This window comes from Bos javanicus, chromosome 21 (genome assembly GCF_032452875.1).
Source record: "Bos javanicus breed banteng chromosome 21, ARS-OSU_banteng_1.0, whole genome shotgun sequence".
NCBI lineage: Eukaryota > Metazoa > Chordata > Mammalia > Artiodactyla > Bovidae > Bos > Bos javanicus.
Window position 1 is genome coordinate 5,655,755 of NC_083888.1, and position 18,282 is coordinate 5,674,036.

General features: G+C 39.8%; 1 protein-coding gene across 2 annotated transcripts in view; it reads left to right on the top strand.

Annotated features, from left to right (window-relative positions):
- CERS3 (ceramide synthase 3) overlaps positions 1 to 18,282 on the top strand; it is a 169,732-nt gene that overhangs the window by 23,020 nt on the left and 128,430 nt on the right. For both annotated transcript variants that reach the window (XM_061394236.1, XM_061394235.1), the window contains exon 2: positions 10,006 to 10,179. In XM_061394236.1, coding sequence (XP_061250220.1) covers positions 10,007 to 10,179 — 173 coding nt within the window. In that variant the 5' untranslated portion in view covers position 10,006. The remainder of the gene's footprint in view (positions 1 to 10,005; positions 10,180 to 18,282) is intronic.

The window sequence follows — 18,282 nt, forward strand, 5'->3', positions numbered from 1 at the left end:
TTGAGAGAGAAAGTGACCCCGTACAGATGCCAAGTGCCTTGTTGGCATTTTAAGGGTTTATTAGCTCTGCTGGAAATTTTTCCATAATGTTTACTAACAGTGAAAAAGTATTGTCTTAGTAGAAAGTGATAGCTGGCTCATGGAGACGTTAACTTATGCTTTGGAATCAGTGGAAGCAAAAATGTAGAAGCACATCTTCCTGAAATCTCAAGTCTACCCTTAATCTCTAAGCAAACTCTATGTACAGCATCAGAAGGGGAAAATGAGAAGGCTCTTTCTTCTCATTTCAATTTCAGAGGCCTTTTGTTCAGTATAACTTCAGCTTTTGTTAATTGGTATTAGAGTAAGCACATAAAGTTTGTTAGACTTTTCCATCAAGTCAGGAAGCATTGGAGAATGAAGGTTTGGCCAGTAGGAAGAACTCTAAGATTATAGGAATCACAGGTGTAGGAAGCAGTCATGACCCCTGGGGCTGAGATAGAGTACACAAGGAAGTAGCCCCCAAGGCTGATGTGCAGACTCTGTTGAACGAGCATCAGTTCAGTCAGTTCAGTCATGTCCGACTCTTTGAGACCCCATGGACTGCAGCACATGAGGCCTCCCTGTCCATCAGCAACTCCCGGAGTTGAAAGAGCATACAGGGTTGCTATTGGAACCGGGAGAACTGGTTGGCTATGGAAGCAGCCCTCAGGAACTTGCAAGAAATTTGCTCTCTAGGGTGCTGTCAATTGGGGAGTGTTTCTTTGGAGGTACTGGCCACAAAACTCCTCAGGAAGGCACTGATGGGTTCTGCTGGCTGCTGGGGGCTCCTGGAGCCTTCATTGGAAGCACACCAGAGCCAAAAACAAAACTCTCTGCTCCTGCAGTGTCTCTCCACCACTCCTTACTTACAAAGCTCCTGGGCCAGCTGGCAAAGGGAAATAGGTAAAGGGACTGAAGGGACCAGAATCATTTCACAGAGCAGGTAAGCAGCATCAAAATTCAGTGACTTACATGGGATAGAAGTTTGTTTCCCTTGCACATAACAGTCCAGATATGGGTAGATTGGGGCTAATGTGCTGATTGGCTTCAAAGGCTGCTCCAGGTCTGTCATCCCCACTTTCAACTGTTGGGCAGGAGAGAAACCAGGGCATGCAGCTTGGTCTTTGGGAAGATTACCCAAATCAGTTCCATTCCTGTGTCGTTGACTGAGACATAGTCACGGATGGCCACATCTAGCCATGCTAAAGGAAGGTTGGGAAATGTCTTGCATGGCAGGGCAGCCACGTGTCCAGGTTGAACTTGGGGGTTAGGGTGGGGATCTGTAACTAAAAGTCAGGATGAATGGATACCTAGGACATCCTGATGCCCCTCAGTGGCATCTTCGAGGTGATACCATGTTTTTGCTACAGAGCCTCAGAAATTTTCCTTTTAGTCTCTAAATCTATTCTGAATTTCTTCAAGGCTTTAAATTGATATAACTGTGAAATTCAGTATGAGAGAATTAAAATTGTTTTTTTCTTGTTGTAAGTTAATTCTTTACCTAAAGTATAGGACTTTTTTCCCCTTCTTTTCAGTTTTCTAAAGCTATAAGCCCAGGTATTTATTAACTTTTTATGCACTAACTTAGTCATAATAAATATCCTTCAGAGTTAAGTTGCTCTGTCCTTTGCATTGTCTTATCCATTTGAAAAGGCACAACTTAAAATGCTTTTAGAATCGGAATTTACAGTTGGCACAGTTCACAGGAAGCAACTAGGTGCTCATATTTTCTTTCTGTTTTGTCTTAAAGGCATAAACCAGTTGTTTTGACTGAGTTAGTAGAGTTAGTTCCAAAGGAAAAAAAAATAGAAGGTAAATAAACATGTTTGCCTAACCTCCTGCACCAAATTTTAAGTTGTTTTGCAACTAATAAAAATGAAGTTGTACATAGTTAAATTAGATATCATTTTTGACCGTAGTATAAACCCTCCGTTGATTCATTCAGCAGACACTTAGGTAGTGTCTACTGTGTGGCAAGCTCTGGGTATACAGCAGTGAATGAGCGGGGCAAGATGCTTGCTCTTCTGGAGCTGACTTTTCTTCACCAGAAAACCCTGGTCCCACTTAATCCAGCTGGTCTCCCAGTCTCAAAAACTCTCACCAACTTTCATATCCTCCAACCATAATAATACTCAAAGACCAAAGAATATTGATTCAAGAGTGTCTCTCTTTCACTCGCATTGCTCAGGAATTTACTTCAGTTAAACTTATTTTCTTAACTTCCCATTTCTCATCACCATGCTCTATCTGAGCAATATTTTCTATTCTGTAGAGACACTTTCTTTCATTCCCCTCGTATCCAAGAGATATGTTCTGTAGAGCTATCTTCTCAACTAATGTGGTGTTTATAGTTGGGATTGGATTGATAGATATCAGAAGCTGTCCAAAACCTCAGCCTGATTTAGAGTTCTTACCTCAGCAATAGTTGGAGTAACACATTTTTGTGAAGCAACACAAAAATGTTGCTTCAAATAGTGATGAACTTGTAACCCAGATGATTTTATTTCTTCAAGTCCTAGGTCAGATTTAATAGTGTGTGTCTAAAAAAGTGGCTCAGCAGGCTTCTTTCACCCTGCTGGGTTCTGTATCCATGAAGTCAGAAAATAATGAGTCATAAAAACCTACATGCATTAGATGGTTTTCCCGCAAACTGCTGGCAGCTGGAGTTGAAAATAGGGTTTAAAATTTCCACAGTATTAGTGGGAAAACACAGCTGGGTTAAGATGCCACTTCCATTACTTCCCCAAAGTAAAAGGAAATAACTTCAGGTACTTTTCTTGCAAATATTTCCTATTTTAAAAAATAGCTTCAGATTTTTTATATAGGTAAAAATTGAAGTTCCTTCAGATATCCTTTTTATGTAAATAGGGATTTCAGTACTTAGAGATTGTACAAAAGATGGGGAAAATGGAGTTTGAGTAGCTGATGAGAAAAAAAGGGACTGAGAATGGCCAAGGAGTAAATGAATACGTTTGCTTCCCAGAGGACTCTAAGCAGAGACTGAAGAGTTGTCAATACTCTTGGCAATTTTCAGTTGCCAGAAAAACCTAGATTTCAGCCAAATTAATAAAGACAAGAGGTGGGCTATGAGTTTGATATGATATTTAGTGAGCTTCTCAGAGTGTTCAAGAGTGAGTGAGTCATGGGTAGGGTCCCAGAATAAGATTCATTGTTACAAATGCTTAGGACTTTTTTTTAAGCAGTAACTTGTCTGGTTTTAAAAACAGGGATCTTTCCATCTCATTTTGTTTCCATCTAAGGATTGTTTAAATATTATGATACTTAGTTAATACAGCATCAGGTACCATTCCACTCTGTGTAGATAATATTTGTCATTCACCAAACTTTTTAAGGCTGGCTTAGGGAGGCCAGTAGCCTGTGTTATGCTGAACAACCAAAAAAAAAGTTTAAGTAATGACTGAGCATAACTGTCAACTTTGAAACATAGTATGCAGAACAGGAGCAAAAATGGGAGAGAAAGAAAGGAAAGGGGACCAGTGAGTGCCTTTGTGGGCAAGAGAGATTGGTGGCTAACCAGAGGGAGAAATTGGCAGATGCTGCAAGCTACCTGCCCCTCCTCAGTTATTCAAGGGAGTTCCTGCTTCTCCATTTGAAAACCCTAAGAACAGGCACTGTTGCTAAGTTTAAGGTTCAGACAGCTGAGTTGGAGCTGTCAGTTTCTCCTAAAAGAGGGTAAGGAAAATGCTAGGTGTATCAGTCATCACTCTTGATTATAAGCAGTGGAAGCCACCTGTTTCTTATTACCTTAAAAAAAAGACTTCACTGAAAGTGACTCACAGCAGCACCAAAAAAGGTGGTAGGTCAAACCTGGACCACAGTAGAAACCAAGCGACCACAGTGATCAGGAAGGGCAGGAAGCCGAGAGATGACAGCTGTCTTCTCAGCAGCAGCAGCCGGGTAGAATGCCATCTGCTGCTGCACTCCCTCTTGTCCCTGTCTGCTCCAGATTCAAAGTCTGGGGCAAAGTGTCCATTTGGCCAAACCCAGGCCAGCCCAGGCCAACAGCCAGCAGATGGAGAATTGTCCACCTTGACTTTCACAGAGGGAAAGGCATGGCACCAGATCCACACACAGCAGTGACTTCCCTGCTATCATGAGGGCTGGGTGCCCTGCTCCCTCCAGAACGGCACATCCTGTATGCTACAGTCAGAGAAGGCTGACTGTGAAGGATGCCCGCAGTGCTGGAACAGGCCTGTGGCCCTAAGACGGCTGCTGAGAGGCTAAGAGAATGTGACCGGCTTCCTGCTGCTAGACTGCAACGGCAGGAAGGAGGAGGAAAGTGCTTGTCGCAGTTTAGCCCCAGATCGCATCTCGAGAGCAGGCATGGTAGAGCGGCTGGCTGGAGGAACAGTCTGGATGGGTAAAGCCACTGCCCAGAGCTGGAATGTTGGCCTGTGGGCATCTATTGAACAGTCTGTACCATCTGTACTATCATCTGGGAAAACCACTTCTCCTTAGAGGAGTTAGTTGATTTTTGCTTTTTAAAGCATGAACTTTTTTCCTTCCAGAAAGCCATTAACTTTAAAATCATGCTTAAGTCTGAATCTGGATATAGTCTTTCATTTACTTCTGTTTCTGAGTTCGTAGACACAGTTGTTTTTTTGTTTGTTTGTTTTGTTTTGTTTTGGCTGCACTGTGCGGCTTGAGGGATCTTGGGTTTTCTGACCAGGGATTAAACGTGCATCCTTGGCAGTGAAAGGTCAGAACTCTAACCACTGTACTGCCAGGGAAGTCCCCTTGGACACAATCATGACTCAGGTGAATTTGGGAGATAACTCTTAAACCCCTTAAATGAGATGATAGGAAGCTTTAACGTGAAGTTCTGGCTGAGCCATGGATTAAAAGATGTAAAGGTTTAAAGGGGATGAAACTTAGAAGGGGAGTTTTTAATATTTTTTTTCTTTAGATGTAACTCACATACCATACAGTTCATTCATTTAAAGTGTGAAATTTAATGTTTTTTTAGTATATTCACAGAGTTATGCAGTCAACACCACACCCAACTTGTGAACAGTTTCATCACTCCAAAGAAACTCTGTACCCATTAGCAGTCACTCCCCATTTCCCCTGACACCCATTTGTACACCCCAAGAAACTACTAACCTGTTTCCATACATTTGCCTGTTCTGAACATTTCACATGAATAGAATCGTACAAAATCTGCCTTTTGTGCCTGGTTCCTTTTATTGAGCATGTTTTCAAGAGCCATCCATGTAGTAGCATTACTGTTCCTGTTCATTCTCTAAGTCATGTCGGATTCTTTGCAGTCCCATGGACTGTGGCACGCCAGGCTTCCCTGTCCTTCACTATCTCCTGGAGTTTGCTTAAACTCATGTCCATTGAGTCATGATGCCATCCAACTGTCTTTTTGTCTGCCGCCCCCTTCTCCTCTTGCCCTCAGTGTTTCCCAGCATCAGGGTCTTTTCTAACGAGTCAGCTCTTTGCATCAGGTAGCCAAAGTATTGGAGCTTCAGCTTTAGCATCAGTCCTTCCAGTGAATATTCAGGACTGATTTCCTTGAGGATTGACTGGTTTGATCTCCTTGCTGTCCAAGGGACCCTCAAGAGTCTTCTGCAACACCACAGTTCAAAAGCATCAGTTCTTTGGTGCTCAGCCTTCTTTATGGTCCAGTTCTCACATCCATGTATGACTATTGGAAAAACCATAGCTTTGACTAGATGGACCTTTGTTGGCAAAGTAATGTCTCTGATTTTTAGTACACTGTGTAGATTTGTCATAGCTTTTCTTCCAAGAAGCAAGCATCTTTTAATTTCATGGCTGCAGTCACCATCTGCAGTGATTTTGGAGCCCAAGAAAATAAAATCTGTCACTGCTTCCACTTTTTCCCCATCTGTTTGCCATGAAGTGATGGAACCAGATGCCATGATCTTAGCTTTTTTCATGTTGAGTTTCAAACCAGCTTTTTCACTCTCTTCTTTGACCCTTATCAAGGGGCTCTTTAGTTTCTCTTCACTTTCTGCCATATTCTAAATACATGTCCCTTATCAGATCTATGATTTTCAAATATTTCCTCCCACTCTACAGATTTTCTTTTAACTTTCTTGATGGTATCCTTTGAGAACCAAAAAGTTTGTTTGAAAACCAAAATTTCAATGAGGCCAAATTTATCTGTTTTTTATTTTTGTGCTTTGGGTGTCATAAGCAAGAAAGCTTTGCTTAACCCAAGGTCATGAAGATTTACTCCTACACAAAGAGTGTTATTATTTTAGCCATTATATTTAGGTCTGTGCTTCCATTTTGAGTTAATTTTTGTGTATTCTGTAAAGAAGAGATTCTTAACTCTTTTGAAGCAGCAATAATTGATATTTGGTGGCAGTACATGGAGAAATAGTAAATAATGTAGTTTTTTCTCAGTTTGAGCTACATTTTCCAGGGGATCATTTGCAACTCTAAGTTCTTTCTCTCTCCCTTTATATTTTTTTTTTTTTTTGGTTGTTGGGTGTTAAAGTTACTAGGCTTTCAACAAATCTCATTTTATTGCTTGCATATTATTTAGCATGTCAGCTCCTATATAACCATTGAAAGCTATTTTTTAGTTATGTTTCACACTGGACAATTGGAGAAGGAAATGGCAACCCACTCCAGTGTTTTTGCCTAGAGAATCCCAGGGACTGGGAAGCCTGGTGGGCTGCCGTCTATGGGGTCGCACAGAGTCGACTGAAGCAACTTAGCAGCAGCAGCAGCACACTGGAGAAAATAATCTGTACTGCCTGGAGATGCATTTTAGGAGTGAGTGAACTATTTTGTATAAAGATTATTATAATAATACCAAAACAAACTCACTGCCACTATTTGTTTCCTGAGTCATAGTTTATTAAATTTGGAGCCAATAATGTAATGAACATGCTGAGGCAAACTTTTAGGAAGAAATAGATTTGCCTTTGCAGGAGTAGCTCATTCTGATACAATGAAGGACACAGGCCTGGAACAAGTCTTGTCTTTGATGAGAGAGACTTCTGTTGCCTGGGCTCATTTATAAAATCTATAGGAAGTTTGAACTTTAGTTGTAGTCTGACTCAAAGACTTGTGTCTCCTCTTGTTCTGAGCTGTATCTGACTGTGCACTTCATCATAGGTTCCCTCTCTTGATTCCGTCTTCGGTCAGGTATGTCAGATGGCCCAGGCAACCGGTGCGTTCAGTTCCCTGAATCCTCAGTTCGCCTATGGAAGTGTGTTAATTCTTTCCTCCTTACGTCTCTTTCATCAGTTTGCACTCTCTCTTCCTGAGCCCGATCCAGGCCAGTTCTCACTCAGTTCTAAGCTCCCTAAAGTCCCTTTAGGATCATCCCTTTCCTTTCTGTAGCCCCCAAAACTGATGGAAAGTATTCAATAAATCTTCCTTAATGATCTTTATTCCACCATATTTGCACAATTTTGTGACTGTATTAATGGTGCTTATCCTCCTCCAGGGTAGAGGTTGTAGTAAAATGATTAATACATGAAAAAGAAAGCAGCCCTTCTCTCTCTCCACACAAACCTTTCAGGTGTGGGTGTGCCTGGGTTCCTGCTACTTTGAATGTGCGTGTCTCTGAGCAGTGGATGAGAAATGAAATAAAATAGGGAGTATCTCACCAGGTTTAGTTGTTTGGTTTTGGTATGGATTTTTCTAAAGGATATTGGAGTCCACACTCTGGAATTCCTCTACATCTGAAATCAGAAATCTGTAATGTCGGTACTCCACTCTCAACCTCACCTCTGACAGAGTCTTCACGCTCTTTCGGGTGTTTAGTCTCCTTCCCCCCAGACTTGTTCTTTGACCTCCAGCTGCTTGAATTTTCTGTTTTTCCCCTCATTCTCACTTCTTTCTTGGCCTCTCTTTATTCTCTGCCCACTTTGGATCTCATGTGTAATCTTGTGAACAGCATTGTTATCAGCATGTTCAGCTCCCTGATGCCACTGCTCTTTGCACCTTCCCATTTCTAACTGTATCTGCTACCTCAAACTCGGAATTGCTCTCCAGTCTTCCAGTGTCCTGAAATGTGCATCGTTTAACACTTCCAGAGAGCAGCCATGTGTGTGCCTAGCTGGGGGTGGGAGGAGGGGGGACTCAGGGGGCTGAAACCCAGCTCTCATGTGCTGAGTCTGCCCAGAGGGGACACCATCCTCTAGTCAGCACAAAGACACCATGTGGGCTCACAGAGAACCTAGGTGCCCAAGCAGCCTTTCTAAAATATCTGATCATTTTATTCTTCTGCATAATCCTCTTCATTGGTTCCATTAGCTAAAGCCCAAGCTCCTTAGCATGGATTGCAGATCCTCTGTGACCAAGTCTGAACTGTCTCACCAGGCTTTTGATGACAGTCACCGTATGGTTAATTACCCAAACTGGGACACTCCTGAAAGGAAGGGGCACTATTAGTAATTATGGCAGGACAACAAGCTGAGGCTCTGGGCACCTGTGTGTGACCAAGCATCCCACACCTTGGATTCTTACAGTGTGGCTGAACCACACTGCTGGTGGTGTTCCATGGGCACTGGGTTATTTATCAGTCAAGAGATTTTGATAAAGTTATTTTGACTACCCTGTAGTGAATCTGAGGACATTTTTACTTCTTTCTCTGATTAACTATTGAATGATGAGGTCAAAACATCCTCAAGAGCAAAATGTCAAGATTAAAACTGTCATAGCACAAATGATGGGACTGGAGCATCTATATATTCTATATTTCTAGTTACTTGATCAGTGTGCTTTCTTTCTTTAGAACTTCTATTTCCTCTTTCCCATTTTCCTCCATTTCTCTGGTTTATTTCAATTTATTGTTCAAGGCTTCCCTGGTGGCTCAGAGGGTAAAGTGTCTGCCTGCAGTGCGGGAGACCTGGGTTTGATCCCTGGGTCAGGAAGATCCCCTGGAGAAGGAAATAGTAACCCATTCCAGTATTCTTGCCTGGAGAATCCCATGGATGGAGGATCCTGGTAGGCTACAGTCCATGGGTTTGCAGAGTCAGACACGACTGAGCAACTTCACTTCACTTCACTGTTCAAGACACCGCAAGGGTCACCTGTCCCAGTGATCTTTCCCTGACATGTCCTGGCTGGGCTTGGTGCTGACTGTCGTGTTCCACAGCACCCTCTGTGTGTGCATATGTTTAGTCACTCAGTCGTGTTTGGCTTTTTGAGACCCTGTGGACTGGAGCCTGCCAGGCTCCTCTGTCCATGGGGGTTCTCCAGGCAAGAATGCTGGAGTGGGTTGCCATGCCCTCCTCCAGGGGATCGTCCCAATCCAGGGATTGAACCTAGGTCTCCCGCACTGCAGATGGATTCTTTACCATCTGAGCCACCAGGGAAGCCCACAGCACTCTGTTTTATTGTACCACAAACCTGTTTTATTGCACCTAAAAAAACAAGTGTGTCAGTCATTCAGGCCTGCCCTGCCCACAGAATATAAGGTCCTTAGGGGAAGAACACTGGATTTTTAATCCAGTGCATCCTCAGTGCCTAGCACAGGGCTTGAGAAATAATGGATCTCTGTAAATATTTGTTGACATGGAGTAATTTGAATTCTTCATTGTAATACAAAGTTAAATATACTTGTCCTTTATCTTCTAGAGAAATTCTTAGGATACCTGCTTGGAGATTTTATGAGGTTGGCCTTTGGAATATTGAACTTATAGAGATTATTGTTAAACTAATTTTCATATGATAGAAATATGTAAGAGGAAGATACAGTCTCATAATATTAATGTATGTTGTGCCAAGAGTATGAACAGTGGTGTGTTAAACTTCAGTTTTCCATGCCATGACCAAAACTGTTCTGAGAGTTTCTGCAGAATGATACCTGTTTAATACAATGAAGAGCCATGACGCCCATTAAATAATAGTACTTCGTTCTTACCCTCTGTTCAGAACTCTCTAGCTTAGGTATTTTGAGTAAAGGTGTCAGTGTTGTCTCAGTTTTAAGTATTTGTTTTATAAGTCTAATATATTCTTGTTTCATCTTTTTAGAATGTTTCAGACATTTAAAGAATGGTTTTGGTTGGAAAGATTCTGGCTTCCTCCAACAGTAAAATGGTCAGATCTTGAAGATCACGATGGACTCATCTTTGTGAAGCCCTCTCATTTATATATGACCATTCCATATGCTTTTGTCTTGATAATTATCAGACATTTTTTTCAAAAGTAAGTAATGTTTGTGTGTCTTTCCTCTCCATCCCCCTTTGCCCCACCTCTAGAATAAAGGATTTTGGTAAGATCCTTAAAGAATCTTAATCTGTTGCTCAGAGGTCACCACTAATGGGCACTCATGAAATCAGATGCACACTAAATGTTGTCTAGAAACTAAACAAATAAAATCAGAAATTCTGTCTCCACAAGTACATTAGTTTCACAGTGAAGATAATTGAGATTGAGAAAGGTTAAGGATCACAGAGCTTATTAGTGTCAATGATGGTGCAAGAACTTAGCTCATCTTCCACGTACCATGTTGTCTGACAACAGACATGCGTGCCTGTGTCCTTTGTCAGCAATATTAGGAGAGTATAACTAGCGGATGCATTATCATTTTAGAATGGCTATAAAATAGCAGAAATGGTTTATTAAATACCAAACAATATTGTTTTATAGCATAGTTTAAAGGTTTATTGAAAATTTTAATAGCAAGCCTTCATTCCAAAGGATAAAGAAATCAAAGAAAAAATATCAATTTGCTTTCTCAGAAAAAGTGACCTTTTTTTTTTCTTAATTTACTTAATTTATTTTTTTATTTATTTTTTTTCTTAATTTACTTTAAATAGATATTACTTCCAACCTTTTTATTAAAACTGTACTAGTGTTATGGTAACTGAAGATAAATGTTCATCTATAATTTTGGTAGTTGTCTCTATTTCAAAAAATTGTTATTAGCACATTAATTTTTTTTGGAGCAAAAGAATATTCAAATGTCAAGAGTTGGATGAACTTAAAACAGAATCCCCAGTAGCTGAGTTGGTAAAGAATCTGCCTGCAGTGCAGGAGACCCTGGTTCTCCTGGGTTCAAGAAATTCGATTCCTGGGTCAGGAAAATTCGCTGGAGAAGCAATAAGCTACCCACTCTGGTATTCTTGGGCTTCCCTTCTGGCTCAGCTGGTAAAAAATCCATCTGCAATGTGGGGGACCTAGGTTCGATCCCTGGGTTGGGAAGATCCCTTGGAGAAGGGAAAGGCTACCCACTCCAGTATTCTGGCCTGGAGAATTTCATGGACTGCATAGTCCATGGGGTCGCAAAGAGTCAGATTCGACTGAATGACTTGCACTTTCACTTCACTTTCACTTTCTTTCAAGACAAAATCTGATAAAGATCATTTTGTCCAAGACTAACTGTGGTGCATATTGTACGTTTATGACCATTTGCAGGGTTCTCATCCCAAGGGTTTAACCAACTCTGTTTAATGGATTGTCCAAGAGGTTTCTGTACAAATAACAACTTTACTTTGGCCAGCAATGTGCTATTGATAGGGGGAAGAAAAGAAAGCCGCTTGATACCACTAAACTCTAGCTGAGAATGCTTGATAGTGTTTTCCTTTTTGACAGTTAACTCTGCTTTTACTCACATGTTTAGATTTGTCAGAGAATGCCTAAATTAGAATTGTGCTGCTGCACTTGTAAATTAGCAAATTACTCTGCTGTCCTGAAATATTTGCTTTTCTTGAGTAGTGTCTGATGAGCTTTGAACTTGACATCCAGGTTGTACACTTGCAGATTTCCTACTTTGGTGTGGACAGCTCCATTTTCAACATTTGATCAGACAGTGAACTAGAAAAGTGTTTTGCTTGCCAACACAGCATAGCTGAGGAAGACCAACTTGCTGTGTCCTGGTCTTGGCCTCTCCAGCAGTTATCAGGAAGGAATAAAATCTTCTTTTAAACCTTAAGGCCATTCTTACTTCTTCTCAAGGGGTTAAGTATAGTCTTTCCTACCCCCTTATAACTTTAACTCCCAATAACTCACCCTTAGTTTTTTCCAACCCATGACACTACAGAAAACTGTGTTGCTCCACTAATCTCATATCTCTTCTTTTTCATATCTGTTTTAATGCAAAAGAAGGAAGGAAAATTTAACATGAGAGCAAGATCATGCTTTTTGAAGTAGAAATTTATATTTTTTCAGGGCTTTTATGTAATTTTCATTAGATTAAACTGCTTAGATCATAAGATATTACTTACACCTTGCATTTGAATAGAAGCTTAAAGTTTAAGAGATATATAAAATCATAAGTGGTATGATCTCAGTCAAGAAAATGAGAGCTAAGTGAGCTGGCCAAGGTCACATGGTTAGTAGGTAAAGAGTAGACCTGAAACTTGAGCCCACATGCTATGACACCAGATTCAGGGTTGCTGAGTTTTTATTTTCTCCTGAACCAGAACTTCTAGGGCTTTCACAATGAAATACTCATGATGGCAAAAGAGAGTAAATTGATATCCTTTGGGAATATAGAAGATATGGCTTAAGGAGATGATAGCAAATGTGAACTTTCCTATCAAAATTCATGTACACTTGATACCATGTTTCAGCATATCCTGTGATATCACAAGAAAGCTTCTTTCTTTTGCCCTGCATTATGTTTGTGTTATACCTCCTCATTCTAGGAAGTGACCTGGAGTTTTGATTTGTCTGGCTCATTTTTATCTTAGCTAGGAGCCATTCAAAATGAGAAAGGGCCCTCCCCAGAAAGGAGTACAGAGACCGACAGATGAAGAACAAATAAGTAGATCATTTGAAAGTTACTGACATTTGCTTTGTATTTAGAATTTCTTTTCCTTACAAGTTTTAATTTGTGCCTTATGCTTTGATATTTTGGGGGGAGGGGTCTAGAATAGCAGTTACTAACTAGTACATCCAGATTATTCTGTACATCCTTCTTTGTGTCTTAAGTATGATTTAGAGGGGATCTAAGCTACTCAAATTTAAGCACATGTGGAATAAGCACACTATCCCCGAGTAAATTATGGCCCTGGAAGAGTCCAGGGCAAGGGTAAGGGTGGTAAAATCTGAAGGTAAGCTTTTTTTCTTCTACTTTTATAATTTTGTTTATTTATTTTGTCTGTGCTGGGTCTTCATTGCTTTGAGGGCTTTTCTCCAGTTGTGGCAAGCAGGGGCTACCCTCTAGTTGCAGCGCACAGCAGTGTCTTCCCTTGGACAATGGGGAACTCAGGCCTCAGTAGTTGCAGCACACATGGGCTCAGCAGTCGTGACTTGTGGGCTCTAGAGCACAGGTTCAGTAGTCGTGGTAAATGGTCTTAGTTGTTCCGCGACATATGGAATCTTCCAGGATCAGGGGTTGAACTTGTGTTTCCTGCAGTGGTAGGCAGATTGTTTACCACTGAGCCACCAGGAAAGCCCTTTTCTTTTACTTTTAATGATACAATGAGTAGATTTCTGGGCTCTGCCATTTCCACTGAGCAACATGAGGGCATTAAGGGTTCTTTAAAGAAGGGTAGGTGTAGCAGTTTACAGGAATTGAAAAAGGATTGTTACTATCTTCAGTTGAAAGTCTCAAAATATATACCTTGGACTTAAATGTTATCTGAGACTTGCATTGCTTCAGATCTGTGTTCTTTTATATAAAACCTTCTGATTAAACTCTGATCATAGAGCCTTTCAATTCTTAGGAACTAGGAATCAATCTTAATGGCAGTAGGCTGTTGTTTCTGTCTAGAAGTATTTAAACTTCACATGCTTAATAAATGCCTAGGCTTGCCTTCTTTTTTATTCCATAAAAGAATATTGAAAAAAAAATATGTGTGGGGTAGTGCTCTGGGATTGCTCTGCTTTTGGCTCACAGGTAACTGTTGTAGTGCCAAGTGAAGAGGTGTCTGAACAAGGCCATTTGAGGGCTCAGTTGTACAATAGTAGCAAACCTGTGACTCATGCCCTGGTAATTAATCTAACTTTGAACCATTTTACACGGGAGTAGAAGTTCACATTCTCTTTTCTTCCTGTGAGATTTTCCCCTTCTATTCCACATCAATACAATGAAAGTTCAGGCAGGTTCATGTCTAAGGTCCTTATAGAGCTAAGACCTGTCATTTCCTTCCTTTTTAAAGTTCAGTTTATCAAATATTTATTGTGTTTCTTTATTCTCTCCTTTTTGAAAATAAGTTTTTAATTAAGCACCTATTCATATTTATGTATACTTACATAAGTATAAGTGAATACATAAGTAAAAGGTGAATTGATTGTCTAGATTCTTTTGAAAAGAAATATAATGCTAAAGTAGCAAACTGTACTTATATACTTCCTCTGTTTTACTGAAAATGTAATTTCTGTTCTTGAAGCCTGGACATGTTAACAAACAGGACTATTATTTCTCTTTCTTCTTTAAATTAATGCTTTGACTGTAGATGTTTTCCTCATATCAGCAAGTATGTTATAGATATGTATTTTTATCCATTGTGTATGCTTATCTCTCACATGACCCTCAGAGGGAAATGTTATACTTTATTTGGCTTTGAAATGTATAGGCCATTTCCAGGAGAACTTAGGTCATCTGGAAATTAGATTGGCTTATACATTTTATCCTGGCTTCCTTGGTGGCTCAGATGGTATATAATCTGCCTGCAATGTGGGAGACCCAGGTTCGGTTCTTGGGTCACAGAGATCCCCTAGAGAAGGGAATGGCAACCCACTCTAGTATGCTTGCTTAGAGAATCCCATGGACAAAGAAGCCTGGCCAGCTACAGTCTACTGGGTTGCAAAGTGTTAGACATGACTGCGCAGCTCAACACTAAGGCTAACTAATACATTTTATCAGAGAATTTTCCTAAAATTTATTTTTTTTTATTTTTGGCCATACCATGCAGCATGTGGGATCTTAGTTTGCCGATCAGGGACCAAACCTATGCCCCCTGCATTGGGAACTTGGAGTCTTAACCATTGGACTGCCAGGGAAATCCCTAGGAAATTTTTTATTCAATTCCATGGTTATAAAAATGAATTTAAGGGCTAAATGATCATTCATAACTAAATTTCCAGCATTTAATTACATACAGAAAGTTCTGAATACTAGAATAGCCTGACCTATCAGACAATGGAGCCTTTGTTAGACCTAAGGGAAAAATAGGGACATGTGATTTTTAATCAGCTTTACTGAGGTATGATTTACATATAAGAAAGTTCATCTGAAATTTGATGCATTTTGACAAATGCATGTAACTATCACCACAGTTATGATGTAGAAGATTTCAATTGGCTGAAAACATCCCTGTACCCTGTGTAGTTAATTCTCTTCCTACCTACTGCCTCCTTGCAATCACTAAAATGCTTTGTCAGTATAATTTTCCTTTTTCTAGGATTTCTTATAGATGGAATCATATAGATTATAGTCTTTTATGTCTGATTTCTTTCACTTAGCATAATGCTTTTGAGGTTTTTTTTTTTTTTTCATGTTACTATATGTATCAGTGATTCTTTGTCATTGCTGAGTAGTCTTTTCAACATATTGCTATCCTGAAATTTATTATCCTTTAACTAGTATGGAAATTTGGATTGTTTATAGCTTTGGCCTATTACGAATAAAGCTTCTGTGAACATTTGAGTAGAATTTGTGTAGGTATATGCTTTTATTTCTCCTGGTAAATAGCAAAAGTGTTCTTCAGAAGGCATTGTTAATGCAAATATAAATCTGTACAGTAGATTATTTGGCAATAAAAATGAATGAACTTCAAATGCATCCAGATACATTGATGGATCTCAAAAACATTACTCAATGAAAGAAGCCAGGCACAAGCAACCACAAATTATATGATTCTATTACATTAAATATCCAGAAAAGGCCGTTATAAAGACAGAAAGTAGAGTAGTGATTGCCTGTGACAGGATTGACAGGGAGCAGGGATTAAAGTAAATATATATGAGGTATTATATTGGAATTATGAAAATTTTCTAAAGCTGATTCATGGTAATAATTGTACAACTTGGTAAGTTTACTGAAAAAAAAATCACTGAATAGTATACTTGATATGATGAATTGTATGATATGTAAAAATGCATTAATAGTTATTTTTAAAAGATGTCGATAAAATGGAGTGGTAAGTCAGTTTAGAAAATCTATACAAGACATTTTGTATATATTTGATGAGGGACTTAAAGTCAGAATGCGTAAAGAACTCATAACTCAATAACAGACGAAAAGACCTGATTTTTTTAAATGGCCGAAAGTTGGAGCAGCAATCTCACCAAAAGAGATATTAATAGCAAGTAAACACATAGATGTTCAATACCATTAATCATTACCAAAATGCAAAGTAAAACCACTATGCACTGGAAGTTAATGAAAATGTCAGAGTAAGGATCTCTGAAAATTTTCTCCTTCCTAACATCAGGAAACTAGCAAAAACTGTCAAATTAACTTTTCAGAATTCAGAATTAACCAGAGGCTTGCAGCAATCCAGAGAGTGTTATTGAAAAAAAACAGCTGACTGTTGGAAAGAGCAGCAAGCTTTGTGGCATTTTAACTTGCCCTATTTCTATCCTTACCTTTCCTCCTCTCTGATAGCTTTGAAAAACCAACAACCCACAATTTCAATGGAAACCAGCAGCCTGGTAACCACTGAAGGAAGCAGAACAGAGTTGGAGCTCCTTCAAACCATCATTCCCAGAGAATTGTCATTCTCTGACCTGTCTGTTGGTTCCTTGAAAGGGCATTACTCATAAACTGTCTTTATTTCCCTTTTCCCTTGGGGAGAGAAGGGGTACTTGTCTGAAACAATTAGAGATAATTGATTAACTTTGGAACTGCCTGAGGGTAGTGGAAAAGGAAAGATATGCCCATTTGAATGCAGAGTTCCAAAGAATAGCAAGGAGGGATAGGAAAGCCTTCCTCAGAGATCAATGCAAACAAATAGATTAAAACAATACAATGGGAAAAACTAGAGATCTCTTCAAGAAAATTAGAGATACCAAGGGAACATTTCATGAAAAGGTGGGCACAATAAAGGACAGAAATAGTATGGACCTAACAGAAGCCATCCCCATGGAAAAGAAATGCAAAAAAGAAAAATGGCTGTCTGGGGAGGCCTTACAAATAGCTGTGAAAAGAAGAGAAGCAAAAAGCAAAGGAGAAAAGGAAAGATATAAACATCTGAATGCAGAGTTCCAAAGAATAGCAAGAAGAGATAAGAAAGCCTTCTTCAGCGATCAATGCAAAGAAATAGAGGAAAACAACAGACTGGGAAAGACTAGAGATCTCTTCATGAAAATCAGAGATTTCATACCAAAGGAACATTTCATGCAAAGATGGGCTCGATAAAGGACAGAAATGGTATGGACCTAACAGAAGCAGAAGATATTAAGAAGAGATGGTGGGAATACACAGAAGAACTGTACAAAAAAAATCTTCATGACCCAGATAATCACGATGGTGTGATCACTGACCTAGAGCCAGACTTCCTGGAATGTGAAGTCAAGTGGGCCTTGGAAAGCATCACTACGAACAAGGCTAGTGGAGGTGATGGAATTCCAGTTGAGCTATTCCAAATCCTGAAAGATGATGCTGTGAAAGTGCTGCACTCAATATGCCAGCAAATTTGGAAAACTCAGCAGTGGCTACAGGACTGGAAAAGATGAGTTTTCATTCCAATCCCAAAGAAAGGCAATGCCAAAGAATGCTCAAACTGCCGCACAATTGCACTCATCTCACATGCTAGTAAAGTAATGCTCAAAACTCTCCAAGCCAGGCTTCAGCAATATGTGAACCGTGAACTTCCAGATGTTCAGGCTGGTTTTAGAAAAGGCAGAGGAACCAGAGATCAAATTGCCAACATCTGCTGGATCATGGAAAAAGCAAGAGAGTTCCAGAAAAGCATCTATTTCTGCTTTATTAACTATGCCAAAGCCTTTGACTATGTGGATCACAATTAACTTAGGAAAATTCTGAAAGAGATGGGAATACCAGACCACCTGATCTGCCTCTTGAGAAATTTGTATGCAGGTCAGGAAGCAACAGTTAGAACTGGACATGGAACAATAGACTGATTCCAAATAGGAAAAGGAGTTCGTCAAGGCTGTATATTGTCACCCTGCTTATTTAACTTATATGCAGACTACATCATGAGAAACGCTGGACTGGAAGAAACACAAGCTGGAATCAAGATTGCTGGGAGAAATATCAATAACCTCAGATATGCAGATGACACCACCCTTATGGCAGAAAATGAAAAGGAACTAAAAAGCCTCTTGATGAAAGTGAAAGAGGAGAGTGAAAAAGTTGGCTTAAAGCTCAACATTCAGAAAACGAAGATCATGGCA